The sequence below is a fragment of the Oreochromis aureus genome, linkage group 7, assembly GCF_013358895.1.
Source record: "Oreochromis aureus strain Israel breed Guangdong linkage group 7, ZZ_aureus, whole genome shotgun sequence".
Classification (NCBI taxonomy): domain Eukaryota; kingdom Metazoa; phylum Chordata; class Actinopteri; order Cichliformes; family Cichlidae; genus Oreochromis; species Oreochromis aureus.
This window is the reverse complement of record NC_052948.1, coordinates 59,621,507-59,639,779: the sequence shown is the minus strand read 5'-3', so window position 1 is coordinate 59,639,779 and position 18,273 is coordinate 59,621,507. Positions and strand designations below refer to the sequence as shown.

The following is an 18,273-nucleotide window of genomic DNA, read 5'->3' as shown; positions in this document are numbered from 1 at the left end:
TCTCTTAGGATATGGCAACTGATGACACTGCATTAAAACTACTGGGAGTAGTGAGGGCTGCATTCTGATCTATAATAACAAAGCAAGTTTACACAGCAAATTATTTTAGAGCAGCTTCAAAATGTCTTGCAAAGTATGAACAGGAATGCCTATCATATCACGCAACACCCACTGGTGAATGACTTCCATGAGTCTTGATGAATGATTTAGAATTGAGTGAATGTGAAAGCACTCACCTGTAGTATCTGGACTGCAGATAAGTGGAGCAGACAGCCTTGGAGACATGGCTGGCTGAGCCAAAATCAATGACTTTGACTCTGTAGGGCTGTCTGGAGGGGTCAACCAGCATGATGTTCTCTGGCTTCAGGTCAGCATGAATCAAACCCAAAGACTTGAGCTTTTTTAGGGCTGTTGCCACCTGCAGGAATTAACATAAATACAGAATATGATTCAATATGGTGCTCTGCATTTTTTAGCCCATTAAAAACTAGGTGTGTTAGCTCTAAAAGCATCATCATACAGATCATACTATATGTCCTGTATCTTGTGTGTTTCTATGTCAGAAAAGCTGTTTTACCTGCTGCAGAATAGGCCTGATGATTTTGAGTGGCAGTGGGCTGAACTTGTTCTGTTTAAGAAAGTCATACAGATTTTGCTCCAACATCTCAAACACCAGGCAGGTGTGGCTGCGGTGCTGGAAGCACTCCAAAGCACGCACCACATTGTGCTCCTCTGCATTCTCACTGCTCAACCGTGCCAGTATCTCAACCTGGAACAAAAGGAAATAACACAGGCTCAGACTATCAGCTGTTAAAAGATAATGAGAGAGAGAAAAAAAGCCAAACTGAACTGTTTCTGTTGTTCGGTTTTGGTGTGATCCTGCAACAAAATTGTGGTCATGCAAAGTCATGGACAGAGCAACACAACAGCAGATTTCAGCCAACACACTGACAACAGACAGTAATTCACAGTTCCTCACCTCAATCTGTCCCTGACGTGCATAAGATGGATGGTTCTTCAGTATTTTAACAGCCACCACTTCACTCGTTCCCCTCTTCCAACACTTTACCACCTGGCCAAAGGTGCCACGACCCAGAAACTCCAAAACCTCGTAGCTGTTCTTCTGGGAACACAGAACCTCATGCTGAACTAACTGGTAGTCACCATCTCCTGACCCAGCTCTAGTCACCGTAGCTCCGGCCACTGCCTCGTTACTGCCATTTGGCCTGATTTCAGTTCCATCCACCCTGATTCCAATGTCTGTCACACCTTCCACCCTGTTGTGTTGAGCAGGCATCCCTCCACCTCCTAATCTGACAGTGTCTGCAAAGTTCCCAGTGCTGGTTTGCAACATGGCCACCGGAGGAGGAAGTGAAGGCAGAGCAGATACCTCCTCCACTATCTGCATGGTTCCGACACAGTTGTTTCCCTGCAGTTGTTCTCCACTTTCACCTGTCTTCTTTTCACATCTCTGGATGGCAGCTGTGTCTAAAAGTTTGGTGTATCCTCCTGGCCTCAGTGCTCTTCTGTTTCTACCACTGTCCTCTTGCGCTCTGATACAGGCCCTACTCAGCAGCCCACAGTCCAGGCCTCCTCCGGCTGGAGTACCACCACTGTCCCTATAAAGCCTCACTTCCTGTGGACCTCTGGCTCCGCTATGGCAAAGAGAATGCTGATCCTGGGTCCAAGCTGGACCTTCTCCAAGGTTCTCTTCACTCTGTATTCCTGCAGTCTGCAATGCCCACAGCCCCCCTTCTCCGAGCTGTATTCCTGCGTGCAGTCTTCCTGAATCAGCCCCGACTGAGGATGGGACAACGTTGTTGGGATATGCAATACCGTAGTTGACTCCGATCACATAGGTTTTGGGTGGTGGTCGGTGCTGAAAGGCTCTGCTGGTGTTATTACTGCGGTGGGCTTCACCTATATGTCTGCTGGTACCACTACTGCTGGTTCCTAAGGCACTTGTTTGAGCTGAGTGCATCTGTGATGGGTAGACCAAGACTTGTGAGGCCATACCTAAAGAACAGAGAAACACAAGACACATTGAATCATTTAAAGCATAGCAAAACAAACTCACCAAAATGCTACATTCAAAAGAGTAAAGAGTAGAACCAAAGTTTTTTCTTCTCTTTCACCATTCTCTCATGCCAAGATTTTAAACAAAAAGAAAAAAAAAATATACCAAAGGACACTAGAGCAAATACACATTAACTCATCATTTCACCATTACAGGAAAGGGGAACTGGCCTGCTGAAATGAGAGACGGGGGAAGCCTGCAGCATCTCTGGCCTGTCTCTGCATGCTATACTCAAGGGTCAGTTTCACACAAGTAGAACCACACTGCAAGCAGTATTGGAGGGGAAAATAATCCACCATAAAGGCAGGATGAGTTATCAACCAGTGACATTTTACAAATATGGCAATGATATTGAAGTAACAGTGCTTATTTAGATTAGCATCAAAACCAAAATCAGAAGTAACACCATCTGTAAGAGAGGACGCTGAACTGTAGTAGCTTCTGCTTTACTTTATGGCCTTTGCAATGCTGTAGTCCAAATGATCTAACAACGACTCTTCAAATACTTAGATTGAGGCACACCTCTCTCAAATCCTAGAAGTATATTATACCAAAACATGCATTCAAGCAACTTACACGATGCAGATACTCATTTATACTTAAGGTCTTCATGTCAAGCACTCACTTTTCTATTCAGTGCTTTCTACTTTAGGTAGTTGTCTATTACTAATGTTCATGTATTAATGGAAACATTTGTTCAGCATACAATGTGATCTAAGCTGTGAAAATGTAAGAGTTCACGTTTCTAAAGTCAGAACACTGTGGTAGCACACCAGGTGTATACTAGCTAAAGTGTGATAACATGGTTAGAAACAAATGTGACAGTGTAGGGGTCATGATAACTGTGTATTGATAGTATTGAAGTATTAAATATTAATGTCATGCCTTTAACACACATAGGCTTTCTCAAACTGTTTTTATGCTTTTGTAGAGTTACAGTTAGACTCATCACCTTCATCCACTTGTATTTCAATTTTAATTTCCCAAAACAAGACAACAAACACATTCAGTTATAGAGCTGACTAAAAGAATATTGACTTTTTTTCTTAAAGATTTTCTACAGATATCTTTTTTGGTGAGTTTCTTTTTTACCAAAATAATTGTGGAGTGAAAATTTAATACTGTGATAGCCCTGGAGCACAATCTACAATGTTTATTAATGTTACATGACTTGTTGAATTGGATTACATGTTTCAAATCACAAATCACACTGACAGTATACACCAATGTTTAGGCCAGTTTTCTCAGGTGACAGTTCAAATCAAATTCAAATTAGATGTAGGACTATTCAAACAACATGGATGTGTACTCAGTGTTCACAAAAAGATAGAAAGGCAGTATAATTTTATGGAAATCTAAAGCATAAATTTCACTGATGGTTTTTATTGGTTAACTGAATTTATAAGAGATGGGGTATGGGCAGGAGGCTGTTTTGGGGGAAAAACAAATTTCAGCAAAGTGTAATTCAAGTTGTCTTGATAGGATTAGGACTGTTCCATGACTGGGCTCTGACCAGCCAGTATCAGGTTTCTTTTAGACTAGATCAGGTGAGCAAGAACTAACTGGTGGAGCAGTGGAATAAGAAGAGGGTCTCACCACACTGAGTGGGGTTGAAATCTACCAGGTAAGACTACTGTGGCTTGATCCGTTTTCATATCTGAAAACAAACAGCAATCTTTTATTTAATCCTTTATTTTCTCTTCCAAGCTGAAAAAGTACCTAATGCCCCCAAAGCTGAACAAGGATTTTTGTTAACCCCTAAACTCTTTTAGGTGAGCAATGTCCATCTGTCCCACAAAACAGTTAAATCATTGACTGGAGTGGACACATTAGGCCGAATTATTAATTATTCAGACCTTAATGAAGTACTGCTGGCATTACTCACATCTCCCTGGAAGTTAAGAATATACAAACAAAGGAAACTGATTATGCAGCCAAAGAACAAACATGCTTGATTTACTTTTACACCAAATAGGATATGATTAGAGAACGGTGTCAGCCATGATGTAACATACACATTTTTAACATCCCATTGTCTAATGCTACACACTACTATAAAATATTTGCCTTCATTTATTCTTTTCCTGCAACTTTCCTTTCATTGCAGCAAGTCTCTACACCATGATAACAGGCAGAGGCAAAGACTGCAGCCATACTTCCTGAATGCCCGTGTTTGGCTGGGTTACATTGGGACTCAGGTGATTCCAGTTTGACGCTCATGAAGCCGGTTGCGTTAAACACAAAATTTCATTCCAAGTGCCAATGTTCACAAGAACGCAGGTTGAGACAAGCAGAGGGGTGTGCCTCAAAGTCAACATTAAAATAAAACACACCTCTTATTACCAGCAGGGCTGATGTGTTTCACTAGACAAACTGCTGATGGACAGTAACACTTGCAACCACACTTTTCTCTCTCAATATAGATCTGTATTCAGACTCTGGTTAACAACAATATTACTCAGAGCTGAACTGAGCTAAGTGGCAAATAGCTGTGGAGTGTGGCTGTAATTAAAATTCTTGCTGACATCATTGTAGTCTAAAACCAAACCCATATTTTTCCACTGCCTCCCTCACCGCTACCTTTCTTCATTCAACAACTACAGCAGCAAATTTAGCAAACACTAAAAATAATCTGATGGTGCTACAGAAAAAACAGCAAAAGGCGACACCACCATATGGCTGATGCTAACATCTCCACCTTCCTATGCTTGCCAATATGTCATTCCAGTCTCTGGGGGCCACCGACACAGCCAGTGCTGCTCTGCCTTCTCACTGCCAGGCTTAGGTAGCCTGATATCCCCAGAGGATGACGAGACCTAAGCCTGAAATAGAGAGCCACGACACACACAAGTGTTTGCGTGTTTGTATGTGTTCACGGGTCCAGCTAGCGTCCTTTTACAACACCCCACAGTTTGTTACTGATCAATCTAGAGAGGCATGTTAGCACACGGGGAGGGGTGATGTGTGCCTGGCTGTGTGTGTGTGTGTGTGTGTACGTGTTTGGGGGATGGGCAACACCAGCCGAGACACCTGTTGGAACTTATAAACTGACAGGCAGCAAAGTAATTTACTCAAACTCAACTCAGAAATACAAGTGAGAACTTTTACAGGTGTTATATCTTTACTAAGGGACAAAAATATGTCAAATAAAGTCGTTTTTTCGTACATAACTTTTTCAAGTTAGCATAAGTCAACAAAATGCATAGCTAAAGTTACTTAAAAATGAACACACATAAAAGGGCACACTAAAACCACACACCTGAATAGCTACCGTGTGCCCTAGCTCTAATTAAGCACGTTTTATCGCCAACAGTTTCCAGCTACAGGGGACAAATCGAAGTTAGCAGCAGTTAGCAAACAAGCTAACCATGAGCGAAGTCCCGTCAACGTTAAAGGGACATATGAAACAAACACCAGCGCAGCACACAAAGTCCATTTGACGCCCAGCCTTGCCAGATAAGGTGACATACCTTCAACAAAACCAGTAAATCGTATCGCCCAGGGTGTGAAAGAGAAGGCTAGCAACGAGGACCCGCACCACAGTCGATTCCTGCAACGGTGCTGCTCCTGCTGCTGCTGCCATCTTGTTCAACGACGAGGACACACCGAGCGACTTTTCGCACATTTGAAGCACTAAATAACGCAAATAACTAGCTATTACGAGAGCCCGACGTGACCCATGGTTTCCACAGCCGTCTCGGGTTTCGCCGAACGTCACTCTTGTGCCTGCTTAGGACAAGGAATCCGTGTTTCTAAACTTTTGCATGTTAATACGCCTCGTCCCCGACGGAGATAGCTGCTGGCGGGCGGCTAGCTGTTGCTGCTGGTTCGGTAGCTTGTTGCTTCTCCGCATGTGTGGAATGTTGGGGAGGGCAGAGGGAGGGGACAGTAAAATAATAACAGTGCTGTCTCCATGAAACACTGACTGAGCTGCACCGTTTGATTTCTGTTTAGATATGCTAGAATTAAAACTTATTTTTAACAATCTGTTCATTTAATCATACTTTGAACTTTATTACAGTACTATAAATTTGTATCCACTCAAAACAAAGATGTTTTGTTTTTACACGCATGGCTTCATCAGCCCCCATGTTCGCTACAAGTCAGTTGATAATGTTTATACTTCTTTTAGCTCATTCTAGTTCACTGTGCTGGCATGATCCGCATGTTTAAATAAAACACTCTCTACCTGAGCTGTGACAAAGAAAATGGCACAAAGGACAGTCGGTGGCATGTAATAATACACCAACACAGGAGTACTGGTTGCTTCTGGTTCTCTGGTCCTAAATTAAAGTTGCTATTCGTAGCCTTTTGTGTTAGCTGTGATCAGCTGAAACTTCTGTGTGCTGCTATTTTTGAGTCTTTTTAGGAAATCAAACAGAATCTCTCATCAGTAATAACTGGATTGCAAACCAAAATGATAAACACAACACTCAAAGATGTTTAATTGTTGTTTAATTCTTAAATAAAATGTAAATCCAAATGTTTTGTTTTTTTCTCCATCACATCCACAGTTAGTATGCATACAGCTGGAGGGGGGAAATCAGAAAATCAGATCACATTTATATTGATGCAGAATAATTGAAAGCAATAATTGCAAGTGTCATTTTGCACATTAGTTCATAATACTTTGTAGAATGTAGCTGCTAATATGTGATATTAATATGTTATTGGACTTTAGCTTCTTTGTGCAATGTGGTCATGGAGTCTGGTGAGTGTAACAGTCATATTAGCTACACCTGTTCAACTGCAAATATATAAGCCAAATAGCATTGCATTGCAGCAACCTGCTGTTCAAACTGAGCATCAGAATGGTGAAGAAAGGTGATTTATTAAGTGACTTATTAAGAGTGTGGCACGGATGTGGGTGCCAGAGGGGCTGTTCTCAGTATTTCAAAAACTGCTGATCTACTGAGATTTTCCCACACAGCCATCTCTAGGGTTTTTGGAGAACGGTCCAAAAAAGGGAAAATATCCACTAAGCAGGAGTTCTGTGGGCAAAAATACCATGTTGATGTCAGAGGTCAGAGGAGAATGGCCAGAGTGCTTCAAGCTGATAGGATGGCAACAGGAACTCAAATAACCAAGCCATGCAGAACAGCGTCTTTGAATGCACAACAGTCCAGCCTTGAGGCAGATGTGCCACAACAGCAGAAGTCCACACTGGGTGCCACATCTATCAGATAGGAGCAGGAAACCGAGGCTACAATTTGCATAAACTCAGCAAAATTGTACAGTTTCAATTTATGATGTGACGTTCAGATAGTAGGGTGGATTTGGCGTAAACAATATGAAAACAAATGTTTTTGACTAACTTTTAGAATATTTGAATTTAATTCAAATATTGCATGAACTCTTTGGGAATGTCAGCCTTTTGTTTTTCGTTAGTCCTTCCTCTTGAAAGCTTTAAAAGAAACTGTAAAATCTAAAATCATAGTGTATAATTTTAGATATGAAGATTGTTTTTAATACATGGCTGAAAATCCTTTGCAGTCCATGACTGCTTGAATACTGGAGCTCATGGGCATCATCCAAACGCTGCAACACCTCCCTTGATGTGTTTTGCCAGGCCTGCACTTTTGTTAAACCCCTTAAATTAAAGCTGAAATTTTTTAAAAATTATAATTGTCCAATAACGTTCACGGCATACTCTATGTAGATTTAGTGGTAATTAAGATTACGGACAAAATGGCAGCCAGACAGTCATAATATAAGTGAAACAAGTTAGCTATTGGATTAGCCAAAACACACCCCGGTGCAGTTCAGGACAAGACAATGCATGTTAGCGTTACAACACTGCGAACTTAGTCAGCTCTAAAGCATTCAAAGTGCATGCTCCCGACATGCTGTTGCACTTATTTCTTGGTTTCTTTGTAGACATTTTCAAAAACATTAAAATAGTGGTCATTTACTGAAAATTGCCAATAAAACTTAATTCAAACACACGCTGTTTTGAAGAATAAGTACAAGTCTCCCTCTGGTTATAAATAGCTTATATGCAAGTATTTGATTGCACGCTTTTTATTGCACAAACGCAACGCCTTGTGCTGTTTTTTAAATTGGAGATCTGGCGCCACCTACCGCTTTATAAGTGTATTGCATGCAAACAGCCTAGCAATACAGAGAAGAATGCACTAAATCTTACTGGAGTTAATAATGAGAGCTCTATTATAAAATCTTTAAACGTTTTATTTCCCTCACAGTGCTTTTGATGAAAGCAATCAAGCTCTTTGATGTGAAGATGGATTCAAAAATAAACACACAGACTGCTGTGTGGGACGTAACGCTTTATTGTCATGTTCAATAAACATTCAAAGTGTAGTCAGTGTGATCAGTCAGTGTGTTATTCATTTGGGGAATGGCTGACGTCATTCTGCCTGGAGGAGAGAAACAGTGTTACAACCAGCTGTGTGGTAAGTTGTAAAATATGCACGAGAAAAGCCAAACCCCAACGAGAAGTGCTTGTTAAAATGAAATGTTCCACCTTCTTAAAAACAATCAAAAAATCAATACGTAAACATCAGTTAAATTAAAATAGTTCGAGTTGGTCCATAACACAAGTCCCTTAGTAAAAATTACAGTACAACATATAATGCAGATTATTTTCATTTTATCTAATATGCTGGAAGCTATCTCACTTACTGCGGGTACAAAAAGTCTACACACCGTTATTTCCAACAGATAAACGGATCCTTTTCTTTTTCTGTGAGCAGGTATAGAAGAGATTCAGATCATCTTTTTGTTTGTTGGTTTTTTTAAGTCCAACCTTTGGATTTGGGGCTGGTTCTGGTTTATCATTAAAGGAACTAATTTACTTTATAGCGAAGAATTTGCTTAGCAGGCTTTGTTGTACATATTTCTGAAGCTACCGCAAGGAGTCCCCTGTCTGTTTAAAAAAAACATATCCACTAGTACTTACAGATGCATGAACTAAATGCTACAAAAAGATTAAGGTGTACAGTTTTTGTACCCTCTGTATTCTCCTTCAGTTCCAGTGTAAAAGACAGCATGCAGGCATTTGCTGTCTTGCTCATTCTTTTACTTGTGTGAGCTACACAACTGCTTAGAGTGCCAGTTAAACGGTGCCACGAGCAGCAAGTTTAAAAACCGTAACGTACTGATGCTTTCTAAATACTTTAAGGCTTTTACCCATCACATATCTCACTGAAGGGGTCAGCTTTGTCAACTCATCAAGAAGCTCTCTGCCAGTGTTTTAGAAGAGCTCCGCCTCACCTGTCAGGAGTGGACAGGAAGGAGCGTTTAGGCAGATTCACTAAAACACTTTTTTTAGCCACAAATTTGTTTTAAAAATACTCGGTGACTTGTTTATCCTGGGTAAACAGATTCCCTTTCAAATATACCTGCATGACCTTTTATAAGCAGAGATTGTGGCTCTTTTTTGAGAAATGTAATAAAGCAAACACATCTGTGAAATACCATAACATCTCCTGGCAGCTCCTGACAGGCGGGGGCAGCACTGGAGCTTGTTGGATGTTGGGGGGAATTTCCTAAATTAGGAAAAAGGATTGTGTAAGAACAGGAGACCTGGGGGTTCAATTGTAAAGTCAGCAGTTTAATTTGCTGGTAATGACAGCAGCTAACTTCTTTCAGATCTTATAACTTCCTACTTTGAGACACTTTTATGATACATACGTTGACACTTTATCTTCCTGAATTCTTTCTTTAATTAAATATTGCGCAAACTAAGTCACAAGGACTCTACCACGTATAGTAAAGATGCAGAATACCCCAAAATATTAGTTCTGGGTATGAAACTATTCCGAATGATACCCTGCCGTGCTATAATACTGAATACAGGCTCATCCAAGACAGCTGCTAATAGGTCACAAATATGAGGTTTGACATTTTTCCAAGCAAACAACATTGTGGATTAATGTAACTGAGATGTGAGTCTGTTTTCTAATCGATTTGGTTTAAGGTGCATACTTCTCTGGGCACCTCCCTTGACTGTTTTCTTTACATCTTAACCGTTACTAGTGAGGGGAAACTGCAAAAAACCACAGACAGCTCTCCACATCTCTCTTCTCCCACCCTGCAGAGTTTATGTGTCTGTGCCGGGACTCTCCCCTGGCGCCAGTATTTTCTGCAGGGTCTTTTGGTAGAATGGGGAGAAGACCAGCTTGTTGTAGTTGACAAGGCGACTGAAGCGAACAGCAAGCTCTTTTAGCTCCTTGCTGACTGGAGCCAGACCTCCTGGGAGAGGAGGAGGGGTCTTATGTTGGCTGGACTCCAGGGAAGCCAGAAGGTAGTTGTGAACCCGAGATTCTGAGAGGAGAGAACAGAGTTTTACTGTCGCTGACAAACACCTTCACTGAACTGTGCACCGCTGGTGTTGCCTCTAAGGAAGTCATCATAAGTAAGTGCTCTTACCCATCAGCATGCGGACTGTGTTGTCTGGTTGGATGGCGGCGGAGATTTGCCCCTTCAGAGCGCTCTTTCGGTCAGCTGAGAATGGAGAGTAGCCATGCTGGCTTAGACACTGACTCAGCTCAACACACAGTTTCTCCCCAATGATCGCCAAGACCTCCTGTGCACTAAATGAACTTAGGACAGACCAAAAAAAAGCTTTAGTTTTATAACAATGCAAGTTGTTAAGTTAATAAGCTTCACAACAAAAGCCAAGCTTCATGCATCTTCTATCCATAGTTTTCAGTCATGTAACTGAGTCGCTACCCTAGTGTGCAAAACCTTACTCCATCATGATGGCTAACAGTGCACAGTCCGTAGTACTGTAGGACAAAAGTGCTTTTTTTTCCATCTGTCTTGTGCAAAAACTTCTTGGATTTTGGAAAAGCTACAACCTTTAATATATAATAAACTTATTTTACTTATACAATTAACTATACAAAAAAAGCTGTATGTGATCAGTGCTTCATAGCCATCTATCAAACACTCTCCAGGGGGTTCTCAGAAAATTGTAACTGCTTTGGCCTCTTGCTCTCATGTTCATAAATTAAGCCAATTTAGAATAAATAGTTAACACAAAGCACATCTTTTAAAACTGTTGGAAAACACACAAACTCCATAGAAAGGTTCCAATTGACCAGAAAGTTTAAACAGAGAAACTTTTTACACTAAAGCACGACCTCAATCTCACCCAAAATACTGCATTTTTTCATTTCTTACTGCAGGGCCAGGTACACTTTTTCAGTAAAGACTGCCACCTAAAGGTGAGAATTTAAATAAAACTAACTAAATTCTGATTACAAATACCTCCTTTAACGCTCAAGCACAGGCCTACGTACTGTACTTGTGTACTAAGTTAGATCCCTATCCCCCCCATCTGTCATGTCTACAAAAAACCCCCCAAAAACCCCTTAACATAGTGACAGCAAAGTCCAAACTCAGTGTATTCAAAAAGTTGTCCAGAAATTAGTTATATACAGCTCGTGGAAGCAACACTACTCTTATCTAAATGAGGCTAAACTAGTCACATCACCACATCTGTGAAACCGATGGAATTTACAGCGTCTCTTTTTATTTTTGCTGAATTCAGATCAGGCACGTTGCATTTACAGAATATGTCAGCATGGGGCCTTTCCAGAGAAAGTTACCTTGAAATTCAAACTAATCCTAAGTCGTTCAATTTACGCATTAATGCAAGTCAAATTAAATCCACTCTGGCTCAGTCATATTTATCCACCTTTGTTTATTCACATAGAGAATAATTAGTGCTTGAGGAAGTGAACTGAAACAAATGAAGGCAAATCTGGCCACTGTAGCTTTAAATATAAAAAAAATCTTTGTGCTTACGGTGTATGCATGTCTGCAAGCAAGACGTTAACAGTGTTTTTGAGGGTATCCATCAGTCCTGGCAGGCCTGAGATGGCCTCCCCAGTTGTAGTGTAGACAATGAGCAGCACAGAGGAGAGAAGAACCAGCTGTTCAGCCTCCTGCTGCATCTCCTGGAATCGAACCTGATCCATCAACACTGTCTGTTGATAGACGTACAGGAGAATTTTCGGATGAAGAGTACAACACAAGAAGTGAAATCTAAACAAACACTGAGATACAATGAACCAGGATTGATAGTGTTTACCTCCGGGAAGGGGTCTGAGTCGTGGTCCCACCTGAGCAGGCGAAGATAGGCATGATTATGAACACTGAGGGGGTGGAGTGAAGAATCAGATGCAGATGCAGATGCTGTTGCTGCTGAGTCTTGCAGGCTTTTTACTGTATCCTCAAGCCATTTCTCAGTGAAGTCTAAGGCATCTGAAGGAGAAGCAATCATTGTTATTATTCAGTATAATAATAGCAGTACTAGTCAGCAGTATTACATCATTATAGAATATAATCCGGGAGTCTATAAACAAGATACTTTCAGTTTTCTGTATTTTTAAATGTACATGGTCCAGATTAAACTAGACAGAAAGGCTAAAACAGAAATGTTTATGTCACATTTTTAAAAGACATACTAGCATGAGTAGATGGGGGAACGCAGAGATGCCCAGTGGTATAAAATGAATTATTTAGTCTATGTGTAAACACTGCATCAAATCAAAGCTGTTGCGTGTTGCTGAAATTCACCTAATTTTCAAAAAGTAAAGCAAAGAAGTAGCATTCACACAGGAGTGACTACACCCCTGTACATCACGTACATTTTAAAAGCATTCAAAACTTGTGTAACTTATTAATACCTGCAGTATTCATAGGTTGAAAGATTATATAAGAGTATTTTCCTTTTTGTAAAAAAATTAAAAATAAATACAATATTGCTAAATTGCTAAATAAAGCAAACGCTCAAACTTGAACATGTTTGGTTACAGAAAAATACGATTTTGTATCTTTTCAGATGTTTGGATATCTCACGAGCAGCAATGACCAACTACAAAACAATGGACACCACAGACTGCATATATAAAACATGCATATAGCTGCCAAGATGTTGGCTTGTGAAGTCAGATTGCAAAGCCTCAAGCGTTTGTTCAGGTTTTGGCGTCCAGATGTCAAGACCCTCACTGCTTGATTCTGATGAGGAGCATAATTAATAAAATAATGATTATGTTGTATTCAATAGGACTGGAGCCTAGTTGTTGAGCTGATACAGTCCTGAGTCACAGAGCAAGAAAACTGAGGGCCATATTCCAACAGAAATCCACATAACCAGTCTTTTTGAGTCACCCATCGCTGGCCAATAAAAAGAATACAACCTCAGTGGAAAGTCTGACTTTGCTTCACTTTTCACATCTGGGAGCTACATCCATGTTTTATACAGTCTGTAGTACCTCTTATCAGAGCTGCAGTGGCCTCGGAGAGCATGCAGCTCCTACAGTCATGTTCTGAATGACAAATGGGCAACTGTTTCAGTCTTGCTACAGAGGTAATCAGTGGGTATCACAGTACTCAAGATGGTGCAAAGGACATTGCACAATGTTAACCTCTATGGAGGTGACCAAGAAAAAAAAAGTACATTATAGTTGACAACAATAATAGAAATGTACCAGCTAATGAGACAACTGTTTTGGGGTTCAGTAGTTCATATTGCAGGTGATTAGTCTGAATACAGTAGAATTAGACACTGTGGGTTTTGTGCTATTTAAATAATCATATGTAATGTTTAATGCTAATAATGCTCATAACAGTCAATATGAAAGCTATATCATTTACTTGGTTGTTTCTCCAAAAACTCCTGGAACTTGTTCCTCTCGTATTCAACAGACTGTTGCATCAGATGTGGTCTGATGCTGCTCAGGGCAAAGTTAGCCATGTCCACCTTCATCAGGTCCAGCACTGAAAATATGGCCCTAAAACATGACAGATGGAAAAAATGGGCAAACTCTAAGCACTGATGATGAAATATACGCATTTCATGACAAGCCAAACTTTTAATTCAGTCTTGGTAAGTCTGGATCTGTAATAAGAAGTAGTTAATAGTGTCTTGAGTTATAAAGCAAAGAACAGTCGCTCTACTATAAGCTGAGAGCTGCATGGTCTGATGGGAATGAAATTACACAATCTAAAAATAAACTACAGCCTGGAACATGCAGAGCTAATTATGATCTGTCTTCCATGGCTTACTTGAGCAGAGGTACAATTTCGGTGATCTGCTTCAGCTTCTGAATGTCCTTGTCTCTGCTGGGGGCGCAAAGTGAGCCCATCATCCACACAATGAACTGGGACAGACGACCGATGTCAAGAGCTCCATTCTCAGCTTGCTGCTGGATCAGGGGCAAGTCCAAAACCTCCTCAATCTGAGAGCGCAGACGACCGTGGCCTGGTAGCAAGAAAGACAGAAGACTCTAAAAGAGGGGAGAAAAAAGGTTAGAAGAGGTAGACAAAATGGTTAAATCTAGAGAGGGATGACTGAGGAATACGAATGAATGAAGGCTTCAGCATCTCACCTCTTTGATCTCAGCCAGAAGTTTGATGGCGTGTTCATATGATGGTGGATCCTCCTTCAGCTGGGCTTCCAAACAATCCCAGAATGCTTTGTGCATGATCTCCTTCACCCTGCGCTCCAAACTGTACCAGGACAACACACATGCTCTTATATCTGCAGCAAGAAAGAACTCACACTGAGGAAAAGATCCAGTCCTCACCTTCCTTCAGGAAGCTCCGCGGGTTTGATTTGAAAAGCCTGGTTCACCATTATTTCATGAGCCAAAGCCATGTTGGTCACTCCTTTAGCCGTCTCCATCAGCTCCTCCACAGAGACAAACCTGGGTGGGCTGGCTAGAGAAAGAGAAAATATATATATATATATATATATATATATATATATATATATATTTGTACACAATTACATGTCATTCTTTCGAAAGATAAAGTTTCCTTCATCTGGAGAACACAGAGCTCTTCCGATGCCAGCAAACTAGATATAAACTCATTTACTGAGCGCATTATCTCTCACTTCTAAATGGATTTAGTGTGAATGTTTTACAAGCAGGCAACACTAAGTGCAATAAGCGTTGATCTCCTCAATTCATCAGTGAGAGTCTAAACAAAGCTCTCTGTTCAGCAGCACACCTGCCTTTAAGCAAAGCCTCTGTCGTTGTGGCTCACGGCCATTAGCAAAAACAAAAAGTCACAATGTTCCACTCTCGCGAAGTCATCATCTGCACAAATCTAAATCTGGGAATAAACACATGAGAACATTTTCTACATCAGAACTCCCAATGTTAATCTTTTTCCGTCTTATACAAGTCCAAACTGTTTTTCAGTGGACATCATTGTGTCACATATTTAGTAGTACTCATGTGGATATATGGCTTTGGAGGAGTGTTTTGTTTTGGTTTTTCTTCCTTTTTTCAGGGTTAGCATCCTCCACAGCTGGAGCTAGAATTGATGTTTGGACTTTCCAGACCCCTTTGGAAGGTTTTTCATGAACACTGTGTTCAGCACACAAACCAAATATTATTACCTGCCAAGCATCTTAGAAAGCATGGCATTTTAATACAGAATGCACAACAACGAGGCAAAGTAGTCTGTCAAATTTGGTGTGTCTAGGTTTAGGAAACCTACCAATCAGTTCATAACCAATTAGTTGTCATTACTGAGAAGGTATAGCTGAATCTTCAGAGGTGGATGATGTATATACTGCATGGACAGTGTAACAGATAACTGCTAATTGTAATTAGTTGTATACATTTATCATTCTACTTGTTTTTGCAACCTACATTCAGCTACCTCTAGATAAAAATCAGTCAATCAGTGAATAATAAACCCATCACACAGACTCACTGACATGAAGCGTCGCTGTACACAGTTCTCACAATTCTACATATTGACTCACTGGCAGTGACTGCAAGAGTCAAGTTGGTCAAAACAAGCAAGCACCACAGACAAGAAGATTTTATCTGCCAACGCTTGAAGGTATGTGCCTGTGAACTGAAGCATTCATGGTCTGACTCCTGTGATCAAAAACAGGGCCAAGATCACATGTTTGAACAGAAGAACTGAGCTGTTCTCACAGCATGCAAGAAGGGGTCAGATCCCAACTCCAGCCAGACTGCTAAACCATCTGTGCTGCCTCTTTCAGGACATATTCTCACACGTATGTAGAAGGTCTCACAGCCAACATGTTTATGGATGACCTACCCTCAGAAACACAGCCCAGCAGGGGAAGTAAAGGCCTGAAATGACAGTGAGCAGCAGGAACCAGTAAATCTTTTTTGAAAATTAACTTTTAGGTAGAGGTGGGCGGATCGATCCAAATATCGATAGTATCGACACCAACGCTGGTATTGGTATCAGAGCAATACTAGAGCGACAGGGTCGATAAATGTATGTATATATAATTTTTTAATGAAAAGGTTCCAGGTTTCAAAATACATGAAAAGCTGAACGGGTTTTTTTGTTGTAATTACTAATTATTGCAGTACATAATCACAATCACAGTAAATCACCGTGATTTAGTGGTCAATAAATGTGTTCAAAATTAGCAAATTAATGATGATTCATCTCATAAATCAAGACACACTGCTCGTCCCTAAATAAGCTGCCTTTACAGGTTTAAAAGTATCTGCATTGGTATTAGCATTTACTTGGATATGGATACCAAAATATGCAGTATGACACAGCACTACTTTCAAGGCTGTGCTATTGTTCAGTTTTCATTTCAGTCACATGACAGGCTGTGACACATTTAATCCAGATCACATTCATGTGTTTAGCCAGTTTATTCAGTTGAATTAAAACAAAGTTTCACAGAAATTAACCAGGAAGTTTAACAAATCTGATGTTTTTACAAAGTCTCTGTTAAACGATCATGATCTCATTAGTTAATGAGCAAGCCTGCAGACAATACTGAACAGTTAAAATAAGCCCGTTCACCTTGTGGAGTGTTGCCTCTGTGAGGACTCAGAGTGTTTGCCCGGACCCTCTTCCTAACAGTCTCCCCAGAAGCCCCCTGCCTCTGCTCCTCCTTTGACTCCTTGTCTCCTCCATCCTCGATGTGGTCAGCCTCCTTTGGCATTGTGGAGTCTGCAGGAAAACAGGTGACATGGAGATTTGAATGTGCAGGGATCTGAAATCTGAGAGTCTGCTTTTAAGAGCCCAGTCACTATGATACAGCCAGGTCTTTGTAGAAGGGTGTAAAGCAGGGCTACAGCAGGAAGCAGTGGCTGTCATGTTAAAGGACCTCACTTAATAGCACAAAGAAAAAGAGATGTGCAGATTTGTTTCTGTGGTGCTCAAATGATGACATCATCTGGACTGGTAGAGGATGAGAGAGGGGAGGGGGGAATCCGTGTGGCAGTGCGATGCTAAGACTGAAGAGGTGAAGTAAACAGAACAAAGCCTCATGGGTACTGTGGCTGTCCTCGCAGGCTTCGGTAACGGTACTAACCTTGTCCTCGGCAGCCCCGGGGGGAAGAGACGCGTCTGATGTGGAGCTCAACTTATCTAACGTTAGCTTTATAGTCAGCGCGAACGCCGCTTTCTGTTCAACAATAACAACACAACAACAAAGCTTTATGACACCGCTACTCCTTCATAACCCAGACACACGTTTATTCACAACTTCACCACCGCCAGGCACCGCGCTCAGGAGAAGAAAGGCTTTGGTTTATCCTCGGAAACTCCAGCTTTTTTATTTACGTCGCAGCCCTCTTCTGACGGGTTGCCGCTAATCAAGAGACGCTTCCTGGATTGGGTGGGGCTAACGTGACGTAACAGCCGAGCCCCCCCTCCCGCACGCACACACACGGACACAGCGACAGAAACCTTACATTTATTATTTGATTGTAATTGTCTGTCTGCTCAGATGTGAAGAAGAAGAAGAAGAGTTTCCTTCTTAGACATTTCCAAATAGATTTCATTTCAAAAGAACAAAAGTAAATTTTATTGGATTTCTTCTTCGGTAGACAACTGGCAGATGACCCGCCTTCCTATATATGGATCGTAGAAATACACAAGAATATTACAAAATATCAGAGAAAGGAAGTGATAAAGTACAAATATTTTTTTTTTTACTGTACTTAAGGGGAATTTTCAGGTATCTGTACTTTACTTTAGTAGTTTTTTCAACCATCTTTTTACTTTTACTCCCTACATTTTTAAACAAATATCTGTACTTTCTACTTAAATTTTCAGAACAGGCTTGCTACTTTAGGTTCAAACGTCAAACTGGTTTGAGCCTAAATGGGGGGTCTCACACAAAGGGATGAAAGAGCCAAACACATAATTTATGCATAATTTATAATGCTATATAAGACCTATGTTTTACTTTCTTACTT

The 18,273-nt window shown here is 40.8% G+C and overlaps 2 protein-coding genes across 2 annotated transcripts in view; both read right to left on the bottom strand.

Moving 5' to 3' along the window:
- The window catches only part of hipk3a (homeodomain interacting protein kinase 3a), a 29,504-nt gene extending 23,456 nt beyond the window's left edge, over nucleotides 1–6,048 (bottom strand). Inside the window, exons 1-4 of the mRNA XM_031738313.2 lie at nucleotides 5,548–6,048; nucleotides 980–2,016; nucleotides 578–769; nucleotides 237–418 (exon numbers count right to left, since the gene is read on the bottom strand). Of these exons, the coding sequence (XP_031594173.1) occupies nucleotides 237–418; nucleotides 578–769; nucleotides 980–2,014 (1,409 nt within the window). The 5' untranslated portion in view covers nucleotides 2,015–2,016; nucleotides 5,548–6,048. The remainder of the gene's footprint in view (nucleotides 1–236; nucleotides 419–577; nucleotides 770–979; nucleotides 2,017–5,547) is intronic.
- Nucleotides 6,049–8,349: 2,301 nt separating this feature from the next.
- On the bottom strand, nucleotides 8,350–17,671 carry tcp11l1 (t-complex 11, testis-specific-like 1). The gene is made up of 10 exons (XM_039615852.1): nucleotides 17,385–17,671; nucleotides 16,871–17,020; nucleotides 14,638–14,770; nucleotides 14,440–14,560; nucleotides 14,117–14,337; nucleotides 13,706–13,842; nucleotides 12,138–12,310; nucleotides 11,852–12,033; nucleotides 10,469–10,641; nucleotides 8,350–10,363 (listed from the first exon to the last, which is right to left on the bottom strand). The coding sequence occupies exons 2-10, from the start codon at nucleotides 17,010–17,012 to the stop codon at nucleotides 10,140–10,142; spliced, it is 1,506 nt and encodes a 501-aa protein (XP_039471786.1). The 5' UTR covers nucleotides 17,013–17,020; nucleotides 17,385–17,671; the 3' UTR covers nucleotides 8,350–10,139.
- Nucleotides 17,672–18,273: the final 602 nt, after the last annotated feature.